Here is a 27,857-nt window from a genome sequence, read left to right as displayed (position 1 = left end):
GGTGTGGGAAGAGACTGGACAAAAATCATACACCTATGGATGAGGACAGTGGGGGTGGGGAGTAAGGGCAGAGGGTGGGGTGGGAACCGGGTGGAGGGGAGCTATTGGGGGGGAAAAAAGAGGAACAACTGTAATAATCTGAACAATAAAGATTTATTAGAAAAAAAAATCACACCAAAACTTGCTCTTAAACTCAGGTTTTCATAAGGGCCACGAAAAGAAACAGGCATAACTTCTATTTCTTTTGATACACTGATTTTCATAGGTGCAGACAGTCCTTGATCGGGCCAGCCTGCTCCCTTTAAGGGGAGCTTTCACTTTGCTACGGGAATTCATGAGATGAAAGGAAGGGGCCGTGAGTGACGCAGCATCAGAACCAGCGTGGCTGGCTCCGGGACAGTCACTGCAGCTGAAATTTCGGATCCCATGACATTAGTGGTATTGTTGACAAGGCCCAGTTTCTAACCTCCTCCGGAAAAGGGAGGATGGGAGGAATGTCTGCCTCCTGAGTAGCTCAGTCGATCAGCAGTCGAGGCAGGTGGGCCCGGTGACCACACAATTGCTGAGTTGGTGACTGAGACTTCCATGAAAGCAAATGAGGAAACAGCCAAGCAAGACCATTTTGGCCCAGGTGCTGGGAAGAAGCACATGAATGAAAACAACTGAAGGAGAGCAGGACGAGGTGCATGTGCTGGAAGACAAACTGACATGTGTCTGCCATCTAGTGCTATGTGTGAGAGGACGACAAAGGAAGCCCTGCGAGTGGGCACAGAGGATGTGCAAAAAGGCACCCAAGGGTAGAGGAAACACACGAGACGTGAGAAGGACGCCAAGCACAGGGAGAGAGGAGTAGTGCATGACACACACATGTGCGCACACGCACACACACACACAGGAATGAAAGGAAAATGTTCTAAGAAGTTAGGTTTAATGACAAGGATGGCACAGAGCACACAGGGGCAGGAGGTCACTGGAGGCAGTGGTGCAGTCTTTAAGAGGTGAGCATTGGGGACTTATTGACAGAAGTCATAAACGTAGCTAAAACATTAAAGGAATTCACTGCTGCGGTGCTCACAAAGGAAGATGAGGCAGATGCCCGAAGCAGACATACAGTTCCCGGAGGAGAGGGATGAAATGCCGCAGGAAATCAGAAGCGTGCCCAAACAGGTGATCAGGAAATCTGAACCTCCGCAGACTGCCCAGGCTGGGCCCCATGGAGAGAAGTGAGGGAAATTAGCATGCAGCAGACAGAAGCTGAGCCCTGCTGCAGGAAGGCCTGGCCGACTGGAGCATGACAGACGCACAGCGATATCGGGCATGAAATCCCTATCTGGTTTAGTGCGGGAGGCTCTGCTATCCCAATAGCAGCAGGTGTTTGGAGGTCAGGGCAGATTCCATGCCACCGTCGTACAGCTGCGGGTCGCCATGGCCACTTAGACATGTACAGGCCACTTGTCCACCTTTTGCCAGAACAGCCCAGCCCCATCTCTACTGAAGGCTCTTTAACTCACAGGAGCCTCCACGCTGCACATTCCCCACCATCCCCGGCTGGGACCCTGCCTCTCTGGATGGGACAGCACCTGCAGAAACAGACTTACCCGGGAGACATTTCTCTTTCTGTTATCGCACAGACAAGCTGACCTTCCATGGGAAAAACCACACCCATCCATGCTTCTGAAATCTGCACAGTCTTCAGACTGGCAGACACTGGGTGTCTACATGGACACGGGCTCTGGCTCTGACAAAACGGAGGCTACTGATGTCGGCTGGCACACAGAAGTGACACACTGAGGGACCCTGCATCCCCTCGACACTGCCCTCCACTATGACACGGGGCCCTGACCCCATGGGGCATGATGGCATGGCTCTCACTCTCAGCATTCTGGTCCCCTGATTCTGCCCCAGCCCCCTTTCCTGGCTGTCGTCTGCCAGGAGTCCTGCCAACCAGCCCGAGTCACCCCTTCCCTTCGACAGCCCCTGCCCCTCACGCCTCTTTGCCACATTGACTCACACACATTCCTGCTGTGCTAAGACAGGTGGCTGCTTCTTCCATATGTTGTCCCAGAACCCAGTTACGTGTAGCAAACAACACTCCTCTTTGAGGGTTTGCTATGTGCTTGTGCCAGTGAAATTCAACGTTTGTGTGCCTTTTGTACACTCTGAGAATGACACATTATGGATCTTGCCTATGATCCGGTCACTATTTATTTAATGGTTTAAGATGTTTCCCCGTTGGCAACACTACATTGAAGCTCTTTTCCTGATCAATAACTGACTCACTAAGGCAGCTGAGTGAGTCATGGCCAAATGTGACAGATCACAGTGTCCTCCCAGCCGACCCATTCACACCAGCTGGCCCAGAGTGGTTGGCTCCATATAGATGGCGGTGGGACACTCCAGGGAGAGATCTCCGCTCCAGCTTTAGAGCTGTGTGATGAAGGGATTCTCCATCTGGTCGCTGAGGTGAGGGGTTGGGACCCTCTCAGACTCTCTCCAGTGCTTCTCAGCCCTCTCCCACTGAAGAATTCCTTTTGTTGTAATACATAATCACAGAACCTCAATATTTCATTTTAGCTAATAAATTTAAGTGGTAAGAAAAATTGGGATTTATTCGCAAAACTTAAAAAATATGGGGATCATGTATGTATTAAAATGTAGCCTTAAATTGACTTTCATTACATGATCAAAAAAGTGCTTTTATGACCTGATGTTTAGAATTCTCTATTTCGTGGTTTAAAAATTACCCATTGGCTTACTTTTATAATTTTCAAGTTTGTTTTGAAATAAAGAGATAAAAGGTGTTTGAGGCCCAGAACTATTTACCAGTTCTCTGCAAGAAACATATTGTGGGTGTGCATCGTTTTTATTCTAAATAAGTAAAAAGGCAAAATGAATATAAATCTGCACAATATTTTCACTTTTAAAAATTCTTTTGTGAACAAGAAACACCTGGATGTGCTCTGGAGAACCTGAGACAAACACAACGTTCGATCTCAGCCTGGCCCTGCACATCTGGAGACCTCTGTTCAAAAGGCAGGGAAAGCTTTTCTCCAGTCTCTCTCCTGACCCGTCACAGGGCACTCTCCTGGCACAGGGACTCTAGGCTAGATGCTCACCAGCCAGGGGCCCGACCCCGTGACTCGCACCCTCCCTGCAAACGTGCCAGTGCTCCTGGGGGTGAAGGATGGCAGTGGCTGTGGGCAGGCTGAGGCGGGACAAGGGCCACCAGGGGTCAGGGAACTCTTCCTGGGAAGGCAGAGGGGCAGAGAGGAGCCTGTGTGTGAGCTGAGGCTCCAAGGCCCAGGTGGGAGTTCCCCTGCCCCATGGAGCTTCCCTTATAAAATAATTCAAAGGTAAAACTGCTAAGAATTTCAAGACGGTACCGGAGAGCACTCCACCTCAAGCACAGGCCCCTTCTGGGGGGGAGCCCCACGCAAGTGCCTTGGTTGTCTGCCCGGGAGGCTGGTCCTGTGCAGATCTGAGAAATGTCGTGTTAAGGTGAAATTGCAGAACTGTTACTATCTTTGTGCCTTTCCTTTACCTCTGAAGTTTCAACCTCACTGCTCCTCATAAATCTGTCTTTAATCTGCGGTCCTTCAGAGGTCCACACTAAACACATGTCTGTGCAAAAGCAGGTGGGGGATGGGCAGACTCAGTCCATCTGCCACACACCAACCCTCACCCTGGTGCTTTTGCAACACCTACCTGAAGAACAGAAAAGGTCAGTGATTATTAATTATTTTAAACTCAGAATGGAAGCAGATCCTGACACTCACCGACACCGTGTGAGTGAACCCTGAGGTTCCTGTGCGCCCGACGGGGCTCCATACTGTGGAGGGGACACAGCGCAGGCATGCCTGCTCAGCCCCGATGGCACTCGCTATCCTTCTGGGGTCACTGTTGGCCTCCCTCACCCCAGGTGTCCCAGTACTGCAGTCCCTGTAGGCACTGCCTTCTCTTTCCCGACCCAGAGGAACCCAGCGCCCTTTCCCTGAGTCATTTCCATTCCAGACAAAGCAGCACGGTGATCCCCGAGGCCCAGGCACCTCACCCGACTGCCTGACCACAGGTACCAAAATGGGGGAAGAACCCGCCCACTCTTTCTTCATTAAACCCAAAGGTGAAGGAACATCCACAATCAGCATGGCCCATGGGAATGAGCGCCTGTCCCTGGAGCCAGGCCTGGGCCAGGGAGGAGCAGGCCCGGAAGGCGGCTCAGGACCCAGCAGGCAGACAGGAATCCAGCGACCGCGCCACTGCTGCCCCGCGGGGCTGGGTCCCTTCACCACCACACTCTGAGCCACGGGGCCTCTGAACAGCCCAGAGGAGGCAGAGGACTCCGAGGACAGGGCATTTGACCTCTCAAGGTCCCTGTGGCTGCGATCCGCAGGGGCTGGAGGAGTAAGCAAAGCCACAGGATTGGCTTTCAGTAGCTGATGGAGAGACACTCAGAAACGGTAACGATATCCCCACTGTGCAGGAGCAGGGCTTTCTGCTGTACCAAGCTGTCGACAACGGGCCATTAGCGGGCAGAACAAACAGTGCCACTTAACTCGGGTGTAGCATTACCTGTACATCAGGAACTATCACAGCGTCTTTCAAGAAGGAGACCCTTACCTCATTTGCTGTGTTGTGTGTTCCAACGATTCGGATGAAGGAGGCAGGCTGTCTTTCAAAAGTTACCGACTGCCAAGACCTGAGGGAGGAAGCACAACCATCCGCCTGGTTAGACGGCACAGTTAACCGAGCACACGGAGAGGGAGAGGCCTGTCTGTTCCCGGGAGACCTGTGCTGGAGGAGGGATGGGGGCCAGGGCCAGGGACAGGCTGCACGGAACGTGGGGCCAAGGGAGGCAGCGGTACCCCGTGTCCCATCAGAGCCTACAGTCTCACTGGAGAAGGTGCTCTAGCCTTCTGTGAAGGTGACGTGGCTTCTTATAAAGCTCTCCACAAATGAGTGCCAACTGCACACCAAGCTCACAAGAGTGTGGCCAAATACACGTGACCCAGGTCGGCGCGAGTTCGTGAAACACATCTCCTCTGTGAGACGGGCCTGGCTCAGGGGCCATGGGCTGCTTGGCCGCACAGAGTGGCGCCGTGACTTTCCTGGGGACTCTGGGAAGAGGAGAATCAGGGCAGGCCTGTGGGCGGGGCAAAGTGCCCTGTGAAGTCCCAGCACCATGGTTAGAGAAGTGGGGCTTGCTCATTGAGGGGTGAACCCCAGTTCTCCTAATGACCCCCATGCAAGTGATGGCACCTGGGGAGGAAGAGGCAATTTCCCACAGGCCTCCACCCTCCCTTTCAGCTTCCAAATGTACCCCCAAAGGTTTATTCTCAGGGCTGCCTGGGCTCTGGTGGGCCCCAAAGCAGCCCTGATATGTCAGAGGCAGCTCCTCATGGATCAGCAGGGTAAGCCAGCTCATTTAAAGCCCCCAGAGCCAGGCTTGAGCCCTGAGAGGAGGAGCCCCCTCGTGGTTTTCGCTCACAGCTCATCAGAATGCCTGGGAGGAACGCACGGCACCCACGACTGTAAACGCCAATAATATTTTCTGTGATAAATGTGAGGAGTTCACCATTGTTGCCATCCCTCCTCCACTGCACAGTGGAAATGCCAGCTGCTGGGAAGCTGTTCCTGTAATTGTCTAATTACCAAGTAGCACTACCAAAGAAAATGGATGTATTTGCAGTTTGTTTTCCCCTCTGGTTTCAGGTGTTCCATCTTCTCTCTGCTATGAGCCTCCCACTGAGACTGATTCACTGCTGCCTGGACACCAGGCCCCTTAAGGTCATTAAAAAGTCGTTATCATCCTGTGTGCAGAGTCTGTGCCTCCGAAAGCAGTTTTCTGGAAACGGCACAAGAAAAATCACTCTCCTTGTACAAACGCTATCAGTCATACGTGAAGGTGATGCCGTCGACCATCCCCAGAGCTGGCGCTCCTGGCCCTTTCTCTGAGGAGGACTGTTTTGCTCCCAGACCCACCCAGCTCTTGGAGATTCTACTGGGCAGGTTGTGGCCTGGGGGCCGGCAGGCCCTGTGGGGCTTCCACCCTGGGCCTGGGCTCTCACAGGTCTAGCTGCCACTTCCCAGCTAAGCCGTGGAACCCATGACAGACATGCGTCCTTCTGGCAGGTCTGGGGAAGTTGGGCCACTGCGGGGCCTGCTTCTCAGACCACCATCCAGGAGAGGGAAGCAGGCCTAGGATAAGTGACAACAGCCAGTGACAACTATCAGGCTCACGTCAGCCTCACAGAGAGGATGGGGGTGGAGAGGGTGGGAGTAGAGGGGGTAAAGATTTTGTCCTTAGCTTTCCAGCCCCAGGCCTATAAAAAAAAAAATCTTCAAGTGCTTCTGGATGTGAAGGTGACACAACCCTTGTAGGTTCAGGGTCTCCAGTACACGCTCATGGTCCAGAGAGTGCTGGCAGGGCCGAACCAGCCTCCCGTGGCCCAGCCCCTCCTCCCTCCACCAGGAAGACTGGAGCCCCAGGGAAGGAACGAGGCCGCGCTGGGGTCGCCCTCCTCTCACTGCTGCCGCTTTCACCATCTTCCTCTGCCCTACTCCCCTGACACCACTGCCCTCGCTTTGCTTGGGGAGGCAGGGCTGGCAGGGCAGCAGCCTGAGCAGGAAGGAGCGTTTGTGGAGTAATAAGATCCAAAGGCCTCAATTTAATACCAATCCTCCATGCCATTACATTAATATCTAATCACATTAGAGTTCATTTTCACTAACACAGCCTGAGGTTGAATAGACGATTTCATTTTCAGCAAAACTGGATACACCCTAAGACCAAGGTATCAGTAGGAAGGAAGATGGTTAGGATGAGGTAATGAGCATCACTCCCTCCCCAAGTTTCAGATTCCATTTCCCCCCAACTGCTTCCGAACAGCCTTGAATGCTGCTGGAAGGGAAGGTGGCATTGGAACAGTCCTCACGGCTGAGCCACATTTGCAATCATATGCAACGTCCACGGGAGCTGCGCAGCCGAGATCCACAGCACCAGGAAACGCCACAGTACTAGTCCACTCAAAAGCTCAACTGCTGTTTTTGTTGAGAGCTGTAGAAATATTCCTACTTGCCAATTACCCTGTATCTCTCTCTCTCTCTTTTTTAATGCATTGACTTGAGAGAGAGAGAGAGAGAGAGAGAGAGAGAGAGAGAGACATCGATTGGTCGTTCCACTTATTTATGCATTTATTTGGTTGTTTCTTGTATGTGCTCTGACCAGGATCGAACCTGCAATCTTGGCATATCGGGACGACACTTGAACCAAGTGAGTTGCCTGGCCAGGGCCACCCTGAATCTCTTTTCTAGTAGGCAAAACTCCCAGAAAACGGGGAACATCAAGGGCTCGGCACTCATGCAGGTCAGAGACAGGGCTGAACCTGAGTAACGGGTGTCAAAAAATACACATGGACTTTGCTTTGAGCACTTACCCCCAAACCACAAAACCCCCTGCACTCGCTGGCTCTCCACTGGACAAGTCCATCCCCTTCTTGAGTTGCAATCTCCTTATGTGTTCAATGCTGATAGACAGAACCCCCTCCCCCCCACCCTTGGCTACAGAATGAGGCCCCAATTACATTACACTGTAATGTATATATCGGCACACACATGAATTCAAAGGTGTCGATAAGAATGTCTGCTAAAATGCTGATCAAACTTTTAGTTTGGGATAGAAAAATTTCAAGAGACATTTACTATAGTTTGGTAGAGTATATGTAATCATTTTTAAAAAGTACCTATCTTAACCTACTGCCTAAGGCTTTCCTACTGATCATGTGACATGAAGTGAGCAAAAAGGCAAGCCTGTGTTATGATGCAGGGTACTTCCATTGAGGAGGGTCTCTGGTGTCAGTACAGACTATAGGCCTTAATCCTGGTCCTTCATGCACTGGGGGTAGGATGGCCCCACGGTTGATGGCATGGGTTCTGGAGCCAGGCTACCTGAGTCTGAATTTCACTTTCTTACTCTCATCAGCTGTGACCTTGGGCAAACTGCTCAACCTCGGTGGGCTTCAGTCTCTTCATCTAACCTATATACTGTATATTAAAGGCTAATATGTTCATCTGGGTAATGACATCACGTAGCAATGCCCAGGGGCTTCCTCTCCCTAGCAACTAGCCTCCTTGGAGTTTCTTCAGCCCAGTTGCTTTATAGCCAGGTGGAAACATTTTACACTTTAACCAAATGTCTGTGAAGCATTTTCCCGTGCCTCATCTCATTTGATCTCATAGAAGTCCTGAGGTAGGTAGATAGGTGATTTGGTGGAATCCTATTTTCTTTTCATTAGCTGAAAAATGGAGATTTAGAAAGCTTAGAAACTTGACCCGACTGAAAAGAAGTAAGAAATGGTGCACCTTGAAAATGACTTCAGGTTTTCTCACTGCACAGAATATAGTCAAACACTGATGTAGTTAATTATTTTACCCTTTGTTCTCCCTGCATGATCTACAATAATAATCTGTTTCGTATTAATATTTATTGCTGTGTTGCTGACAATGACCTGAAAGAGAAGTTGGGGTGCTTCACTGGGCTGGAAAAAGTGTAGCTACATGAGAAAGCAGGTCTAATTAAGCAAGTTTATTCTATATATATAAAAGGCTAAGTTGACTTGCACATGCGCAATACATATAAAGCTCTTGCTGGTGCCAATTGCACGCATGTGTTTTGATCTGTCATTGTCAATTGTGAATTTGGTTGACACTTCTATTATAGAGAAAGGGTGAATAGCGATATTAAAATATTTCTTCTTATTAATTTCCTTTCAATGTTCATGAATTCGTGCACCGGGCCACTAGTAATAACAATAACTATGGAAAAACTGCTGCAACTGAGAAACCAAGATGGTGGCATTAGGTAAACACCTAAACTGCTGCCTTGCACAACAATTTCAAAACTACAACTAAAAGACAAAACGTCTATCACCCAGAACCACGGGAAAGCTGGCTGAGTTGAAGTTCTACAACTAGAAGGAAAGAGAAAAGAGCATTGAGACGTGCACAAGCGCTGAAAAGCTGAGGTACGGAGGCACGCGAATCGGGCTGGCAGCGGGTGACTGGCTGCGCGGCTTTTTTCAACCCGAAGGGAGACAAACTCCCGATTACTCTGAACTCCAGTTTCTGGGGAGACGCTGGGGACCCAAACTCCTACAGGGAGAAGCTGGACTGTCTGCCATCGGGTCGGAAAGTGAAGATGACTTTCTTGCAGAGGTGTGCCCAGCAATCATTGTTTACTGCGCTGGGGCGCGGGACGCATGGACTTGGAAACGCGGAAACGCAGAGACGGCTGACTGGCAGCCATCGCTGTTTGCCACGCCCTAGCCTAGTGACTCCCTGAGACCCCGCCCCGCACAATCTACAAACCCACCCAAGCTCCAGGCAGCTGCTTTTGCATATAAATGGCCTGCTCTATCGCAGCTTAACCTAACAAACTGCAGCTCTGGTCAGACAGCTCCAAAACCTCCAAACCCCAAGCAAAGAGGAGAAAACTGTAGTTCTCGCTGTAGCTCCTGCTGGGTGGCCTCAGACAGTAGCTGACCTGCACCCCATTGGAGATCCAGAAGCTAGTGTATCTAGTGGTCAGTGTGAGACAACACCAGATTTCAACTACTCACGACCATAAGTGACACATTCAAGAGGCAGACTCAGTGAACACCAAAGCCCCACTGAAGCAAGTAATGCCCCATAAGCGTGTCCCTAGCACAGCAGTTCTTCCATTATAGACACAGTGGGTCCTCACAGCCAATTGGCCTGGAGATCAATTCCTCCCAGTGACACCAACAACAATCAAGACTTAACTACAACAAGGCTGTACACACAGTCCACAAAGGGGTGCACCAAGAGTGTCCACCTCAGGTAACTGGGAGGCTGACCCATTGGGCCATATAGGACGCCTAGCACACAAAGCCACCCTACCAACTCAGGGAGGCAGCCAAAATGCGGAGACAAAGAAACAGATCACAAACGAAAGAAATGGAGGAAAACAAACGACTGGATATAGAGTTCAAAACCACAGTTATAAGGTTTTTCAAGAATTTCCTAGAAAAGGCCGATAAATTTAACGAGACCCTCGAGGATATGAAAAAGGACCAACTAGAAATTAAATATAGACTGACTGAAATAAAAAATATTATACAGAGACCCAACAGCAGACTAGAGGAACACAAGAATCAAGTCAAAGATTTGAAATACAAAGAAGCAAAAAACACTCAACCGGGAAAGCAAAAAGATAAAAGAATCCAAAAATTTGAAGATAGTGTAAGAAGCCTCTGGGACAACTTCAAGTGAACCAACATCAGAATTATGGGGGTGCCAGAAGAAGAGAGAGAGCAAGATATTGAAAACCTATTTGAAGAAATAATGACTGAAAACTTCCCCAAACTGGTGAAAGAAATAGACTTACAAGTTCAGGAAGCGCACAGAACTCCAAACAAAAGGAATCCAAAGAGGACCACAACAAGACACATCATAATTAAAATGCCAAGGGCAAAAGACAAAGAGAGAATATTAAAAGCAGTAAGAGAAAAACAGTTAATTACCTACAAGGGAGCACCCATACGATTGTCAGCTGATTTCTCAACAGAAACTATGCAGGCCAGACGGGAGTGGCAAGAAATATTCAAAGTGATGAATAGCAAGAACCTACAACCAAGATTACTCTACCCAGCAAAGCTATCATTCAGAATTGAAGGTCAGATAAAGAGCTTCACAGATAAGAAAAAGCTAAAGGAGTTCATCACCACCAAACCAATATTATATGAAATGCTGAAAGGTCTTCTTTAAGAAGAGGAAGAACAAGAAAAAAGTAAAGATAAAAATTATGAACAACAAATACATATCTATCAACAAGTGAATCTAAAAATCAAGTGAATTAAAAATCGGAGGAACAGAATAAACTGGTGAATATAATAGAATCAGGGGTATAGAATGGGAGTGGATTGATAATTCTCAGGGGGAAAGGGGTGGGGGGGGTATGGGAAGAGATTGGACAAAAATCGTATACCTATGGATGAGGACAGTGGGAGTGGGAGGTAAGGGCAGAGGGTGGGGTGGGAACTGGGTGAAGGGGAGCAATGCGGGGGGGGGGGGGGGAAAGGAGAAACAATTGTAATATTCTGAACAATAAAGATTTATTAAATTAAAAAAAATAAAAATAAATAAAAACTACTGCAACTAAAAAAATAACAATAACTATAAAAAATTTTTGGTGAATATTAAATAAACTAATAAATGTAAGAGATCTAGAACAGTGCTGGTGTGTACGAGGTGCTAAAAATAATAGCTGACATGGTTATTACTACTGTAATTATGACTCAGCCCAACGAACCTGGACAGGACACAGTGCCTCCCTGGCCTCATCTGCAAGTCACCAAGGGGGATAGTGCATGAGTTAATGACTACTGCAGAGGTTCCTAGGGGAACCCACGCACCCCATCAGCACCCAGGTCTTGGAGGCAGAGAGGTAGCTGGGCTTTGGAGGAGTGAATAAGTGTTTGTTGAATACACTTGTGAGCTTGGCACTTGCTGGTATTATGGGGCATCCACACAAGATGTAGTGGCTGCCCTTAAGAAGTTTATCATCTCTGTGGGGAGATCAGCTATCCCTCTGTGAACTAATTAGAAAACAATGCAAACAGTATGGTGGTCCCAACTCACACACTGGTGGTGTTCCCAAACTTCCCTTGTAATTAGTTGTTTGATTCTTAGAAGCATTTTTTTCCAGAGAAATAAAGCTATAAATCTTGATTGGCTTCCTAGGCCCACCCATAAAACTTAATTTAACCCACAATGAGGCTGAAATATATGAAGCTAATAAAAAAAGATGTTGCCATAGTAGTAATTAAACAAGCCAGAAAAACAAGAGATTTAAAACAATCTCTCTAGGGCTGCTGCTTGCGGAATGAGGATTAAACACTGGAATGAGTATAAAATTGTGGGGATGTGGCTGGAGGATGGGGGTGGGTGCTGATAAGGTTGCGGGGCTACAGCCTGTCCTCCCACAGCCTCTCCCCTGCAGACCACTGTGAGGTTTCCCGAGTGCTTCTCCATCGTGATCGACCTCATGTGGCTCCCACAGTCTGCTCCACACGTGGGCAGCCAACTGAGTCCCACTTCAGAGGCAGGCAGTGAGGCAGGGGTTACCTGTCAGTGTCCGAGAGCCACCAGGTGCAGCTGACCACAGAAGCCGGTTCAATGGCTACTAGCGTGTGCTCAGAGCGAGCACCTTTCCAACAACCGAGAGGCTGGCACTGACTTCTCACTGTCACCAGTCCCAGAACATGACTAGCACCTCGCGTATGTGCTGGTGTCCCGACTCCAGGACTGGACATCACACCCCCAGGGATTACAAGCTGACCTCAGGCAAACGAGAGCCCCTAAAGCCTCAGTTTCCCGTGTACAAATGGGGTAACGGCACTAACCATTTAGGGGTGTGAGAATTCAATGAGGAACCGGGTGCCTGGAATGTGGTAAAGGCATTGTAACTGCTGGCTGCTCCTTTTAAATCTTTATATTCACCCATTGGAGACCTGGAGGAGGCAGGAGGCTCTGCGGGGGCGCCTTCCCTCCACACAGATCACTGTGGAGGGATCTGAAAGATCTAAAGCACAGGCTTACCACATGCAAGTTAGAGGATGCTACCCAGCGTGCAGTACCACGCACAAAACTGCACAGAGGTTACTCATTAAAACATATGTGCTTGTAGAACATTTTCTAAATATTCTGGAAGGACATATGCTGAATCCATGGCAGTGGTTGTCTCTGAGGAGAGGGTAGGGATGGGACTGCTTTGGGGGAACAAAGGAGACTTCAACATTAACTGGAAGATTTTATTTCTTTGGTTAAAATAAAAAAGACGAGTATATATGAAAAATATTAACTAGTCAATTCTGGGGATAAGTATGTGAAAGAATGTTATATTACTTTTTAATCTCTTCTGTATTTTAAACAGTTCTTTAAATAAATAAAAAGAAAGAGGAAGAAGAAAGGGATTAAACCACATCTGCATTTATGTGAGAATTTGCCAGAGGTGGAATTAACGAAAGTGCAAATATAAAAATCAGGGAGAATAGTGTGGCTATCCTCCGGGGGGGACGGGCGGGGGGGAACTGTCACCATCTGTCAGTGCAGGTGTGTGCCAGGGCTGGGTGCAGGCCCCTGAGGGCCACAGGAGGAAGGACTGAGGAGAAGGGCTTTCCAGCCTATGCCCCGCCCGCCTTCCGCGGGACCCGAGGGTCTCAAGCCCAGGGTGCCTGGTCTTTCCACTCTGCAAACACATGATTCTGCTGCCTACGCTGTAGAGAGAGTGTGAATGCCAGAACTTTCTGTAGGGCACCTGCTGAGCAGTGGGGGACGGGGACAAGAAAGCACTTGGCCAGAGCCAGAATGGCAGTGAGACCTCAAGATACTGATCTACTTTCCTCCTCTCTGTCCCTCCATGCAAACTAATCCCCTGGATTAACCTTTGCTTCCTCCACTAAAAACACAGGACGGGAATTTAATAAAGGTTTCATATCTAATATGTGTATTATTTCACGCATGCATGCACGCGCGCGCGCGTGCACACACACACACACAAAACAGAGAAAGATTAAGGAGATGTTACCATCTCTGCATCAACACCTCAGAGAGAAGACATGCAGGAAGCAGGCAAACACACCCTGCAGAAGCCTAAAAAGGCTCATGTGCTTGAGTCACCAGCCGCCTCTGATGGTGAGGGTGTGTAGGGGCTGAACCAAGAGCACTAGTTGAAAGCAGGTAAAGGAGCAGGTGGATCCCCCCAACTCTCCTGTCCTCCTCCCTAAACAGTGGGGACGCGCCCCCTTCCATCTTGGCAGGAGACAGGGATTTCACTCTGGAGTCCTTGAACATAGAGGGTCTGGACCCTGGGGCATTAGGCATAGGGGTTCTGCAGGGGCTAAGAGGAAGGGGTCACATGAAAGTGAGTACCCCAGAAGGAGACTCTGGGCACCCAGGCCTAACCCCCAGGCAGGAGACTGACCAGCTCAAGAGGAAAGACCTCAAGATACTGCATGTGGTAAACAGTATCTTGAGGTAAACAGTATTCTCTCTGTCCCTCCATGCATCTCCCTATAAATATTCATCAAGTGCTTCCTATGGAACAGGCTTTGTTTTAGACTCTGCCCGCAAGAAGCTTCCATTGTAGTGGAAGAGAGGGGCAAACAATTTTATCCGACTTAAAGAGGGCCATGGGGGAAACAAGCATGTGAGGAGACAGAGCGGGGAGCATCGCTCTGGGTAATGTATTAAGGAAGTTCCCTGTGGCACAGGGACAAATGGCTAAGATCAACACGAAAGGAGGAAAGGCCACGCCAAACTGGGAGAGGGCTCCTGTGCTGGGTCTGAGTGAGTGGCAGAGTCTCCAGGGAAACACCCAATCCCCTCTCCTGGCCTCCAGAGAGGCCCACCGGACGGCCACATGCAGATGCTCCCAGCCAGCTTTCTCAGTGCCTAACTTTTACAAGTAAACAGCCAAGGATCAAAGACTCTAACATGAAAGATAGAGACCAAAAGCAAACAGAAAAGAAAAATAACTCAGAGGCTATAGATGTAATTCAGCAAGCAGAATAAAACTTGAGAAAAAAACCTATAATCCCTCTAGAAAGATAAGAGAAAGTATTATTACATGTTTGAGATAGAATAAAATAATATGAACAGGAATATTTGGAGAAGAAGGAAATGCTCTCATAAATTAAACTGAGTTGAAATACATAATTCAACAAAATAGAAACTTAAATTGAGGAAATTTTTCAGAATGCCAAATAAAATGACAGAAGTAGAGAATGGAAGAAAAAGGATAAGAGGAAGAGAAAAAAAAGGATAAGAGGAGAGAATCAAACTAAGAGGTCCACTACCCAGTTAGCTGTTCCAGAGAAAGAGTGGAGAAGAAGTGAGCTAGAAAATCGCCGACGTAGCAGAGGCACCTTCCCAGACCTGAGCACATGAGTCTCCAAGTTAAAGAGGCCACCACAGTCCATGAGGAATCACCGGCCCAAGCATGTTCCTGAGACACTAGAGGATCTAAAAGTTCTGGAAGGCAGCAGGGCAACAGGAAGAGGTGGGGGCCAGACCAATGAGCTGCTTGAACAGCAACACGGGAGCTGGAGGATAAGGGAGCCCTTCAGTCCAAACGCTGAGGGAGAACTTAGTTCCCAGCCAGAGGACTGTTTCCAGCCAAACTATCATCAAGTATTAGGATAGAAAAAAGAAACGTTCAGTTAGGCATCAATCTCAAAAATTTACTTCCAGTGCATTCACAAGAAACTAATGGAAAATGAACTCCACCAAACAAAACGTTAAAGGAAGGCAAAGAACGTCATGGAATCCAGGAAACAGGACCAGGGCCTGGGAATGCCCAGAGGGTGGGGGCAACCAGAGGGAGAGGGAAGGTGGGGGCTGCCAGGGGACCTTCTCAGGAGAAAAACCACACTGACTTACCAGAGACGTTAGAGCAGGTTGAGGGAATTTGTATCCCTCTGACAAAAGTTACGGGGAAGAGTCAGTGGTAAGTACATAGAAAATTAATGAAATGTGTAAAATACAAAGTAATTTTTAACTCCAGGGAAAACAGACAAATGAAAAAAGAAAGGTAATCATAACACGTGACATGGCTTAGCTCTGAACAACAGTTACACAGTCATGCTAGTGGCGACCATAAATGATACAGAAAAAAAAGCAGTAACTAGAGAGGGAGGTGGGGAGAGGAGGCGGCGGGAAGGGCAAGGAGGCCAAATCCACTTCCAAACTAGGAAGACAACAGATAATTTTGATAACAGAATTAAGAAACAGAATAAGCATGTTGTTTAGAAACATGAAGGTATAGACCAAAAGACAGGTCTAAAACAAATGAACGTGTCTGTCCCCAAATCGGAGTCTGACCGCATGCTGGGCTGGACAAGTAGAGTCCGGGGCACTCTCACACCGGGAAGAAGTGCAAACAGACACACCCGCAACCAGCAGCATCTGAAATGTCCACAGGCCTGGAGCGCAAACCCTCCTCCATCGCTGCTTCCGGTCTCTCTATGCGGGCCCCGCCGGGACACAGCAGCATAGGACAGCCTGGCGGCACAGTGTGGACAAGAGAATAGAAATGACCTAAATGCCCATCCCTGCGGGCTGGCTAAGAAAATGTTGGTACAACTCTCTCCCTACTAGGAAAGACTAGCAGGAAAGAAAACAAGAAAGACTAGCAGCTGGATCGCTGGATGGAAGTGGGGAGGGAAAGAGAGTGAGAGGAGAGTCAGCCACAGGTCGGGGCAGAGATCTAGAGATCTCTACGGTATAAAAAAAACAGGGAAATACACAGTTGTTTATGCACAAACCATCCTCTCTGGAGGAGGGCATTTCACTGTCCCTATAGTTTTTAACTTTTAAACCATATTAAATGTATTTTCTTGGAATATATAGTATTTTCAAAATATTAACTTTTTTTCTTTAAGGAAAGAAGTTGCCTGTGGGAGAGGAACCTGCGGTGGGAAGGGTAAAGCAAGGGACTGCTGCTCTTTGTTACAAGTTCTACTTGGTTTTAAAAACTATGTACACGTGTAACTTTGATAAAAATGAAAAAATTCACAAGTTAAATAAAGAACAGCAGAGTGAAGAAAGGGAGCAAAGCCTGTGTGAGGAGGAACAGATAGGGTACATGGGGAACAGATGTGTTCACACCCTTCGGGAGCAGGGCTGGAAGGCAAACGGGAACCTTGTAGGAAGATTCCCGAAGTGGGAGGAAACTCTACAGGCTGTCCCCTATCAACTGAGCCCTGAGGCTCTGAGACTTGATTTGTCCAAGGCCCCGAGAGTTCGACTGGGTGAAGCCGGCTGACAGTCCTTTATGAGCACGTCTCGCCCTCGAGAGCTGACCCACAGCTGCCTGCCGACCCTCTGAGCAAGCTGTTCTCAGTCTTCCTCGCCCTTGCGATGGCCAAGGGCCACAGCCATCTCTTTCATCATTCCTGAAGATGCGCCCTGGACTGGGCATGTGAGGAGAGCACGTCTTCCAGCACTGGGTGAAGTGGGGGTTCTCCAGCTGTCACCCACAGACTGGGCCCTAGGGGCCTCCCCCTGGTAGCTCCCAGCCAGCCTGGATGGTCCTGGGGCCCCCTCCTTTGCTCCAGAGAGAGGGTGTCTATGCAGATGTTACAGCTGCCTCACTGCTCTGATTCACAGGGAATTCACCCTGTCCGTCCATCCATTCCACATCCCTTTATTGAGAGCTCTGCATGTGCCAGGCTCAGGTACACTGGGGCCAAGTTTGTCTAACCTGACTGCAGACCCGAGGTGGCAGAAAAACAGCTCGTTAGGAGCCACCAGGATCATGATCACTTAGTCACATGCTCATCAGCCAAATGCTTCCTGAGAGCAAAGGTCACACATGGGAGGCTCACAGACATATTTTGCTGGTGTGCTGAGTAATTTTTAAAATTGAAGTTAGCTGCCACTTAAAAAATGAGAGAGGACAAATACAAATACAAATGTTTGGTTTCTCTTTTTTTTTTTTTTAAAAAAAAATATATTTTATTGATTTTTTACAGAGAGGAAGAGAGAGGGATAGAGAGTTAGAAACATCGATGAGAGAGAAACATCGATCAGCTGCCTCTTGCACACCCCCTACTGGGGATATGCCTGAAACCAAGGTACATGCCCTTGACCGGAATCGAACCTGGGACCCTTGAGTCCGAAGGTCGACGCTCTATCCACTGAGCCAAACCGGTTTCGGCTGTTTGGTTTCTCTTGAAAACGAGAAGATCCGGCATCCTTGGGCCTTCTTGGAGCTGAGATGAAGAGGCCAGGCCAGGCCTCGAGCTCCTGGTGGTCTCCACCACCCCTGGGCCCGCCCTGGTCTGCTGTGCTGGCTTGCATCACCCACCTGGCCAAGCAGGTGGCCAGGTTTCCTTTCCAGACTTAGAGCTCAGATGGTGGTGAAATGGAATGAATTAAATTTCTAATTCTTATACAGGACTCCCACCATCTCAAAATTCTTTGGGGATCCAGCACCAGAACTGATATACAAATTATGTTTCAGTTAAAAACCCCACAAACCTATCTTCTTACGCTGTTCTCTTCTTAGCCTCAAGACCAGGACAAGGAGGCTCTTGAAAGGAGGAAGCGCTGTTACTCTTCAGTTGCTCTGGTGGAGCTTCTAAAATTCCAACTCCAGGTCGAACCTCAGACTAATTAAAACTCAGAGCCTCTGGGGCAGGCCCTGCCTGAGCTCCTCAGGTGACTTCAATGCACAGCCAAGGGCACGCCCTTCCTCCTGCACTGATGGAGGGTGGGGAGCAGCCTCCTGGAACAGAACATGTCATTTTCTGTCCCAATTACAGTGCACCTGGGATTTCTGGGCCTCTCGGGCGAATGAGTGCATGCCTTTACTGCTCTCACATGAGCCGGTCTTGGGTATTTGCCTTCCCTGTTCATAGCATAATTTTCCTTTTTAGAGAGTTTCCTCTCAAAGAAAAGGCCCTGACCCTGGCCAGCTCCTTGGGAGTGGAGCCGAGAGCTTCTAACCCTGCAGCAGCTACAGGAAGGTCTGTGTCCTGGGGACACTGGGAGTGTTTGAGTGTCGGGGGGTCATGAAAAGAGGGGGCTGTTTTCATACTCCACATCTCGCTCAGTCCCCATCCCCAAGCTCCAGCGCTCCTCAATACCCCTAAGGGGGTGCAGTAATTGATGATTAGCATTCCACAGCTTGGCTTACATCCTGCTAGCCTGTCATATTTAATTACATTTTAACTATATTCGTCTTCAATAATAGCACGAACATAATTTAGATAATTATCTCTCTCTTATTCTCTGACTCTGTCTCACTTAGAGCTCCTTGCAACGAAGATTGCTTTCTCGGTGCAAACACATAAACAGACTCTGGGCCAAGTGCTTCTCTCTCTTGCAGCAGCAGCTGTGCTACAAACCAGTGGTTTTGAGTGTCATGCAGACAAAAAGGAAATTCCTGTTTCTACCTGTCTCTGTATTCATGTTTGTACACAACCGGGGGTGGGAGCTGGTGTGTTTGGGTGTGTGCGCGCCCCACGCCCGCACGCTTCTCAGCACCTGGACAGAGCTCTGTGTGATGTAGAAACAGGGGCGGCCTAGTCAATCAAATTAGCACCTATAATGCACCCTCTCGGTCTGGCATTTCTTACCAGGTTTAACGGTTCCCTCGCAAACAAACTGTTGAAACAGTTCTAAATGTCTGGTTAGTCTTCTGAAGAGTTCTTTCTAATAGGGTTTCTGTCACACATGGATCTTATCATTCGTGACCTTCAGCTTTGCCTGTCGTTAGCCTCCTCCGAGAGACCACCAGGCCGAGAGACCTGGGACTCTTCCCAGAGGGAGTGTCTTCAGCCCACTGCTCTAGGGTCAGGAGTCCCTACACACCTCCCAACACCAGTGAGGTCACAGGCCACCCGAGGTCCTCAGCTCCCATCTCGTCCCCACTCAGGGAAAAAGGTTCCTTCCTCAGGAGCCTGTCCATTGGCTTCTCTGGTGAAGCTGGCCAACACAGCAGAGGTTTTTAGTTAAAGATTTTATGTTGCAAGTTCCCACCTCTAAGAAGATTTCTGAACAAAAAAGTGAGTAAAAAATGGGTTCCAAAATAGCTACTATCAAAGGCAAACTTGCCCAAAGTTTAGAAATCTGGAGCAAGAAAGAACTTGAACAAATTCACAAGATACAGTATGGATGGAGATAGGAGGTCTTCGCTCCCAAATTATCCCGGTTCTGTCCATTTCCTTGGAATCCCCAAAGGCACCAATGAATATGGATTTTGTATAAATATTCACTTTGGCTTAACCTTGTCTGATATTAGGAATAATAGAAGGAATATCTATTTGCTTAAGATCAGTTACTCGTGTTTTCAGACAAAATTCACTGCTCATATGGTTCTCCATTCACATTAGATCCAAGTACCCTTTTGACCCTCTGAAAATAAATACCAGCAAGTAGTCCCTGCAGTGCTAAGGGACAGGCAGAGGAGGTTACAGGGGTGTCTGTGTAGTTCACCCTGGCCGATTTGGCTCAGTGGTCGGCCTGAAAACCAAAGGGCTTTGGGTTTGATTCCAGGTCAAGGGCATATGCCTTGGTTGCAGGTCTGATCTTCAGCCTGGTTGGGGTGCGAGCGGGAGGCAACCAACTGATGTGTCTCTCTCACATCGATGTTTCTTTCTCCTCCTTCCTTTCCACTCTATCTAAAGATCAGTGAAAAAAAAATATCCTTGGGCGGGGCTAAATAAATATATAAATAAATGGACTCTTGCTGCCACTTGTTTGGGAGGCCAAAATTCATGGCTCTCTCTGGAAATAAACATTCAGAAAGAATTCAGGAGCCAAACAGTTGTCTAGACCAACAATGGCTATCACTATGTTGAGTTTACAACTGACCCTTCTGATGTCACCAGACCCACTACTAGCTGATGTGCAGGAGGGAAATTAGCAACCTGCCGATTCTGGCAACTGAGTAGTAACTCTTGAATTTCCCAGAAGAGAAATTCAAAACCACTTAACGTGGTGATCAGGAAGGGTTGTGGAGGCCTGTCCCGGGTGACGGTGGGGGAGAATGGGTGCGGCCTTCCCTGCGGGTGAGGAGAGTAGGAGAGCTCTCTTTAAGAGCCAGGGGTCCCCATCCATGGCACAGGTTCAGGGTTCGCTGTTCACCTCCCTCCGATGGCAGCTGGGCGAGTCCATTCCTGCCTGGCTGCGGTGTCACAGGCTGCGACGTTCCTGTGTAAGTACAGCCTGGGCACTGTAGGCCAGGCCTGTGGTGGGGGTGAGGGGACTTGAACAGGTGAAGGAAGACTCACCTCTCCTCCCCCATAGCCCTGCACCCTCCAAACACCTTGATTTGCTCCGTGTCGTTCATTAGGGATGTTTTGGTCCCTCAGTGGAATTCTCCACTTGGGAATTTTGCTGAAATCTGCCCGAAGGGTAAGAACTACCGAATGAATGGAAGAGCCGGCAGCCTGGCCCACTTTGTGGCAGCAGACAGTTCTAGAGGCTGGTGGAGAGGGCAGATCTGGTCTGCTGTTCCTGAGGATTCCCTGTCCCAGCAAGCTCCACGCCCAACAGAATGATTGATTTAAGAATGTGAGTGGCACCTTTCAGCCAGCGAGGAGCCACACTAACTCGGAAGAGGCTGCTGCCACTGAGGGAGCGCCACCTCCTCCTTGGCTCTGCGTGACTGCCCAATGCCATGTCTCCCAGAAGCACACTCTCTACGAAATGCACACTGGAAATATGAGGACTGGGCATGGGCAGGAGCCAATTTCCAAATGTTAAGAATCTGGCAATTTCATTTCCTAGTGTTTTAAATACCGAATGCATTTAGAACACAATGAGGACTAAATGCCCCCTGAATTTCAAATTTTAAAAAAGGACTGCTTTTATAGAAGTTCATGCCAAAAGCCTGTGCAGAACAATACCTGGCCCCGACCTCAGAGCCACTACAGTGCCCAGCCAGCAAGCAGCGGCCTCCAGAAGGACAGGCAGGCAGGCAGCCTCCGAATCAAACCTGACCAATTTCATACCTAAAAATCACACTAAGCCCCCGCGGGTATTCCAGACCTGATGACATGCCAAAGCCATTCAGCACCCAACACCGGGATAGATTCAGTACAAACTTAAAAATAGACTCTCTCTCTCTCCAGCCATTAAGGGCTGATATTTGCAGCTGAACGGATGAGAAATTGGGGGCACTGGGGAGAGCTTTAAAAATATCCAGAGTACAAAAAGAATGTTTCTCTATGATGAAAAGTTTGGCTCTTAGCAAGGAGCCCTCGAGATTAGCCTGGAGCCATTCAGTGCGCAGGAACCTCTGAATGTGAGTTCTGTAATAGAAAGGTGACAAGTGTTCTGGCAGCCCCATAAAGGCCTTTTCCAGAATTTGCATAAACTGCCACATTCAACACAATTAAAGCAAAACCATGAATGGCCTGCAAGCTGATGTAAGGAAGTGTGGCGAGGGCAACAATCTTTCTTCTGGGACCTTTCTGACAGAAAGAAAGTTGACTTTTAAAAAATCATTTCTTCCTCTTTCAAACACTTTCTTAATAATAATAAAAAACAAAATCACCATCCCTCAACAAGTTGTGGTGACTTTCTGGGACCTCAATTTGTTGGTTTAGACCTCTGAAGACTGTGATCTGTTGTAAGTCCCTGGCTCCCCTCGTGCTGGGTCCAAGTCACCCTCTGACTCCCACTTCCCCACGTCCAGTCCTCGCTGTGCACAGGCCTAGACTCAGGCAAGAAGAAACTTGACCTGTGACCCTGCTCTGCCCATCTCTGAGCCTTGGGCCAGGCTGCCTCGTGGTGTCCTAGTGTAGGCAGCCAGAGGCAGCAAGGACTCCCTGTGAACTCACAAAGCCTGGTGCACAATGGGACAGGTCAGTTGACAACGGGCATGTGTTAAGCACATGAATTAAGTTGAATGATTTAGATAATTTATGACATAACCAGATGCCAAGACGGGTAGGAGGCCGTGGCTGGGCAAGGAGAGGGGCTGGAGGCATGGCAGGCCAGGGCTGTCATCCAATCACTTGAATTAGCCACAGGGAGAAAATCAGGGAGAAAGAAGTTGCACTGATGGCACCTCACTCTGAGGAATCCTGTTCTCCCCAGGCCAGCAACCTCGGAGATTCCCTGCCTGCATTTCCTGAACGGAGGCCATGAGTGTGCAGATTTGATGCCTTGTATTTCTTAACACTTGTTTTGACCTTTGTTCATGCCCCGAAGGCTAAGACACCACACAGTGGCTTGTTTGCTGTGAAGTAGTAAAGTAGTAAACTATGGCTTCCCTTCAGGCTGTGTCTCAACATGCCCTAGTTATTCACAGCCCAGGCCCTGCCCGAGGATCTGCAGAGTTGAAGGCTGACGTCAAGAAGTCCAACTGCATTCAGCAAGGTTAACAGTTATCCTTGGCACATGGAAATCTCCTGCAATAAAGACTGACTCAGGGGATAGAGTGTTGGCCTGCGAACTGAAAAGTCCCAGGTTTGATTCTGGTCAAGGGCACATGCCCAGGTTGTGGGCTCGATCCCCAGTGGGGGGCTTGCAGAAGGCAGCTGATCAATGATTCTCTCTCATCATTGATGTTTTTCTCTCTCTCTCTCTCTTCCTTCTTCTCTGAAATCAATAAAAATATATATATTTTTAAAAGAATTAAAAAAAAAAAAAAAAAGACTGCGAGACTTGCTGAAGCCAAATCTGCTTGTTTCTCGGTATTATGTTTTGGGGAGGAAGGTTGCTTGGCGAAGGGGATGGATGGGAAACCTGACCAGTAAGTCTTTCTTTCTTTCTTTTTTTTTTTTTAAATTCTTTATTGTTGAAAGTATTATATATGTCTCCCTTTCCCCAATTGACCTCTCCCCGGCTGCTCCCACCCCCCAGCACATGCCCTCACCCCCCCGTTGTATGTGTCCATTGGTAGTAACTCTTTCTGATTCCATTGTCAGCCTTTAAAATCAGATAGATAAGCTATTAATCTCAGAAAGCCAGCAGTGAACGTGTGCAATAAATTTGTCATCATTTTATGAATAAGTTCTCGGTCATGAGGGCTTACTGTCTGGCAATTCACCTTTTCCATGATATTTTCTATCACTGGTATTTTGGAGCAGCTTAGAAAGAATATTATTTGTGTTCCTGTAGATCGGAACATAAAACACCCTCAGAGTGATGGAGATGTACAGGCTTCACGTCTGCCCCAGGCTCGCTAGACAAACAGCTTACCAAGGCCCAGTGGACAGCCCTGGGGGACAGGACCCACTCTTCTGGTCCAGAGGCGCACTTGTTCCTCATAGCTGCTGGCGCAGGCCCTGTTACTGCTGGTGATGTTGCAAATGCCCATTGGCTTTCTGTCAGACTGTCAAACAGAGCTGTTGGCAATCATAACCAGCAAGTTGTTCAGTCAATATTTTTGAAAAATTCAACCAAGTGTGTGAAAGTATGAAGTAGATTTTCCTACAGTTGCTGGATAATTTGCTCATCTCCCTGCTTTGTGGTGGCTCTGCCCCGTAACAATCATGCCAGTGTCCTGCTGGGCAGTCCCAAAGGGCTGTGGGTTTGAGATGTAGAAATGGATGAAATTTCAGCTGTTTTGTCATTCAGCTGTTTGTTTTCCCCCCATCCAGTCAGCAGAACTCCAGATCTGAAATTCTGTACTGAGGAGCCTTTAAACTAGAGATTAACAACCCAAAACACTCCTTATACCACTGCCCCGAATTACATGGTCCTGCCTCAACACTGCCCCAGGGAGAAGGCCCCTCAGTGCCCATTTGGAGGCTTTGCCTTCATGCCTTGAGAAGGGCCACTGCTCAGACCTAAAGATGACACTCCTTTTGGAGTCACTTCTGGATATGACAAAACAGCATGAAAGGGAGCCACATTGTTGGGTTTTGGGGGCCAGAAGACTGGTGCAAGCTCTGAACACTTCTGAGAGTCCTTGGCCAGGAGGAGCCCTTTCTGTAGTGAGCAAGTCTAGTCGGACGCAGCAGAGTGCATGCTACAGAAATGCAGCATTTGGGAAACACAGGCTTCCTCTGAGGATCTTAGTCGTTGGGACTCCCAAGCCTGGGTCCCTGGGTGAATGGTTTTTCTGCATGCATGGTAGCAGGTGTATGCCCCCCATTCCTATACTCTGTTATGCCCCCCAGTATTGCTCAGCAGCTCTGACAGCATCTGAAGAATTTTCCTGGAAGTGAATTCCCAATTGTCCTCATAACAGAACCCCTCCACAGTGACCTGTGCTGTAGCTGTCACTCACACCTGCAGTCAGTGAAGACAGCAACTGCCTTCAGAGAACACGACACAGGTGGGAAGTAGGTGTGCCTGCACTGGGGCTCTGACGTGCATTCTCATGCGCTGGTCCAGGGGCTCTCACTGGAGCTCACCAGCATAGATGTAGGGAGTGCTACACACAGACAGGGGTAGAGGGGGGGGTGGGGTGGGGTGGGGGGTCGGTCCCTGAGAGGGAACCCAGAGCTTCTGATGCCGTAGGTCTGAAGAGGGACCCGAGGATCCTGCTCTTGTGTGCGGGTCCTCAGAACTGGCTCTCACCTCATTCCTGGCAACTCAACAAGCATGTCAGACCCCTGGTTACAGCAATTATTCTAATTCAAGTCTATGCCTACCCGCACGGCCAGCAAATGCTACTGTAAAGGGCCAGATAGTAAATATTTTAGGCCATACACCCCCCATCACATATTCTTCTTTATTTTTTACACTTTAAAAACACAAAAACCATTCTAAACTTAGAGGTCAGACAAAACCAGGCTATGGGACAAATCTGACCCTGACACCTGCTCTCCCCAATCCCCTTGACACCCTAAGGTCCTGCCATAACATAACCCTTCCAGCCTCCCTGGGGCTACAGTCTGTTTCTGACCCCCAGGTTCCCAGGCTGGGTCCCTGCTGCTCCCTGGACCTGCCAGACTTCCCTGAGGACTGCTTATCCTAACTCTTACCCTCCAACTGTGAAGACCTTCTGAGATATTTTCTCACACAACAGTAAGCAAGACCCATGTTCAGATCCCAGCTTCATGGGTCTGGAATGTCCACTGCCAGCTGCCTGGGTTCCCTCAGGCTGAGTGTGGGGGCACAGACAGAAGCCCCCAAAGACAAACAAACTGAAGCTATGACTGGGCAACTTTGCAAAGGAAACACCGTCATCTTAATTTTCTTTATTCTCAAATCCTAACCATCAACAGATTGTATATTTCTCAGACACAAAAATTTAATGACTAGTTATATGACATTTAATTTCTCTATAGATGAAATTTAATTTCTAATTACAAATGACATTTTACCCGATGGGAGAAATAATCCTTGTGTTAAGTGTGACTTTCTGGATAGACCCCTCTCCTGCACAGTTCTGCGGTGCCCACCAGGCCGGGCACGGGTCTGGTGACACTGACAGCTATGATGACTGACTAGCTCTTTGTGCAGGTCGAGTGAGAAGCAACACACACGAGCGCTGCTGTCTGCTCCTGCAGAAGGAGGACGAGGACACTGATCCATCACTTCCTCTTCTGCGGACCAGACATGCTCTCCTCACAAATTAGCACCTGAACCCAGCTTCTTGACTTTCATCTTTCTGATAAATTCTCTGCTTTGAAACTGCTCCCATTCTGCCATGCAATCTGGGAGCTTGTTACGCATCTCATGTGTGATCTGACTGTGGGTCAACATACCCCAAAAGTTCTGTCACTCACCAAGAAAGATAAGGCCAGGTCCTCTTAAGAGGGTGAGTGTTCCTATGGTAAAATTAACTCAGCAGCCACCAAAGATAGGAAAGCAAATAATGGTGGCCATTTTTGCCATAAAAGTCACTGATGGCTTTGTTAGACTTTTCCACAAACATAACCTAAAACAGATACACAAATACACTAATTTCAAACATCGAGGAAAGCATTCAGCTATCCCTGCCGTCTCAGAGACATTCCAAAGAGCTGACAAGTAGACCGTCTTTGGCTAATTTATTTTTAATATGGTATATCAATGGTAGCTAACACTGTATTTAACATGGTAATCCAGTATGTCAGATTCAAGAGCTGACATGGCTGTCTGTGCTTACAATACTGAAATAAACAACCACGGAAGTGAATTTGTTAAACACCAAGATAATGAAGAAGCTGTCCACTCCTTAGTGTTTATCCCTCTGGGCTGGGGCAGTGGCTGCGGGAGCAGGTGAGCAAGAAGCCCGGCTGGAGTGATGTGCGAGGTGAGGAAAGTGTCCCAGAGGGTGAGCGTGCCATCAGGGTGGCCCCGCCTTCTTCAGAGATGTGGTTCTGGGACGCTGACCTTTGCCAGCCCCTGAGGAGCCAGCTGTGCTCTAGCAGGGGGGCTGAGTGGAAAGACCCTTTGATGGGAGTTTCCTCCTGGCTTTCTTTGAACAAGCTACTGTGGCAGTGAGAAAGCTCCTTAACCCCAAAGGAGCTTACACTTGAAACTGCCTGTGGAAAGGGGAACAGCCCGCCAGTGTTCTCCCCGGGATGGATCTGAAGCTATCCTTTCTGCAGGGTGGGACGATACACACTTGTACTGGCCAACAGGGATCTTTTACTCAACTCTCTTAAAGGTTTACTGTGTGATTCATTTCAGAAATGAGACTTGGTAACGCAGATGTATCACAACGAGAAGCCTGCCTTTAAAATGTGACTTAGTGATGCCTATACTTATTCACTGACACCTTTATAAAACTGTTAGTGTGGAAATGTATTTGTCTCTTCAAAAATAATTCTTCCTTTTACAAGTGTCGAGCAATACAAGAGCCGTACATTAAAAACACAGCAGGAAGAGTTGCTGTGGTCTAATTATATTATGCAGAGGCACCATCACACCGAGCATTGTCTTTTTTAGATTCCAGCCACACCACCACCAGGCACAGCCAACATCTCCTTTCCAGCAACCTCCACCCAAGCCTCTGAGTCCTCAGCTCAGCGCTGCTACTGTAACCAGAGGGTAGGGAAAGGCTCTCCAAGGTCACACAGATGCAACAATGCAGTAAATAAACAGGCTACTGATTGTGATTTAATGCTGCTTTTCTTCCTACCTTAACTTAGTTTATGAGCAGATATTGATGATTTAACCTTTCAGCCAATTAGAACAGAAGGCTTGATTGACAGCAAATGAATAAATACCATTTTAGTGCAGGAGATAGAGTCATCCTCCCCTATTAATCAGCCCTTCTGCCCCAGTGCAGGAAACACGATATCCATCACACCACTCTGTTACAGTCCCTTGGGGTGTCATTTCATGGCCTACCAGTAAAAACTTCACATTTACAGCAACTGCCCCTCGATTACTGTCGATAACATCTAATTGATATGTCAAACCTCCAAGGAATGCAGTAAATT

General features: G+C 48.3%; 1 protein-coding gene across 3 annotated transcripts in view; it reads right to left on the bottom strand.

Annotated features, from left to right (window-relative positions):
- Positions 1-27,857, bottom strand: part of BTBD9 (BTB domain containing 9) — a 483,558-nt gene that overhangs the window by 31,435 nt on the left and 424,266 nt on the right. For all 3 annotated transcript variants that reach the window (XM_079780631.1, XM_079780629.1, XM_079780630.1), the window contains exon 10: positions 4,618-4,696. In XM_079780631.1, coding sequence (XP_079636757.1) covers positions 4,618-4,696 — 79 coding nt within the window. The remainder of the gene's footprint in view (positions 1-4,617; positions 4,697-27,857) is intronic.

Source organism: Cnephaeus nilssonii (assembly GCF_951640355.1).
Source record: "Cnephaeus nilssonii genome assembly, chromosome: 9".
In the NCBI taxonomy this organism is placed as follows: Eukaryota; Metazoa; Chordata; class Mammalia; order Chiroptera; family Vespertilionidae; genus Cnephaeus; species Cnephaeus nilssonii.
This window is presented reverse-complemented; position numbering and strand designations above follow the sequence as displayed.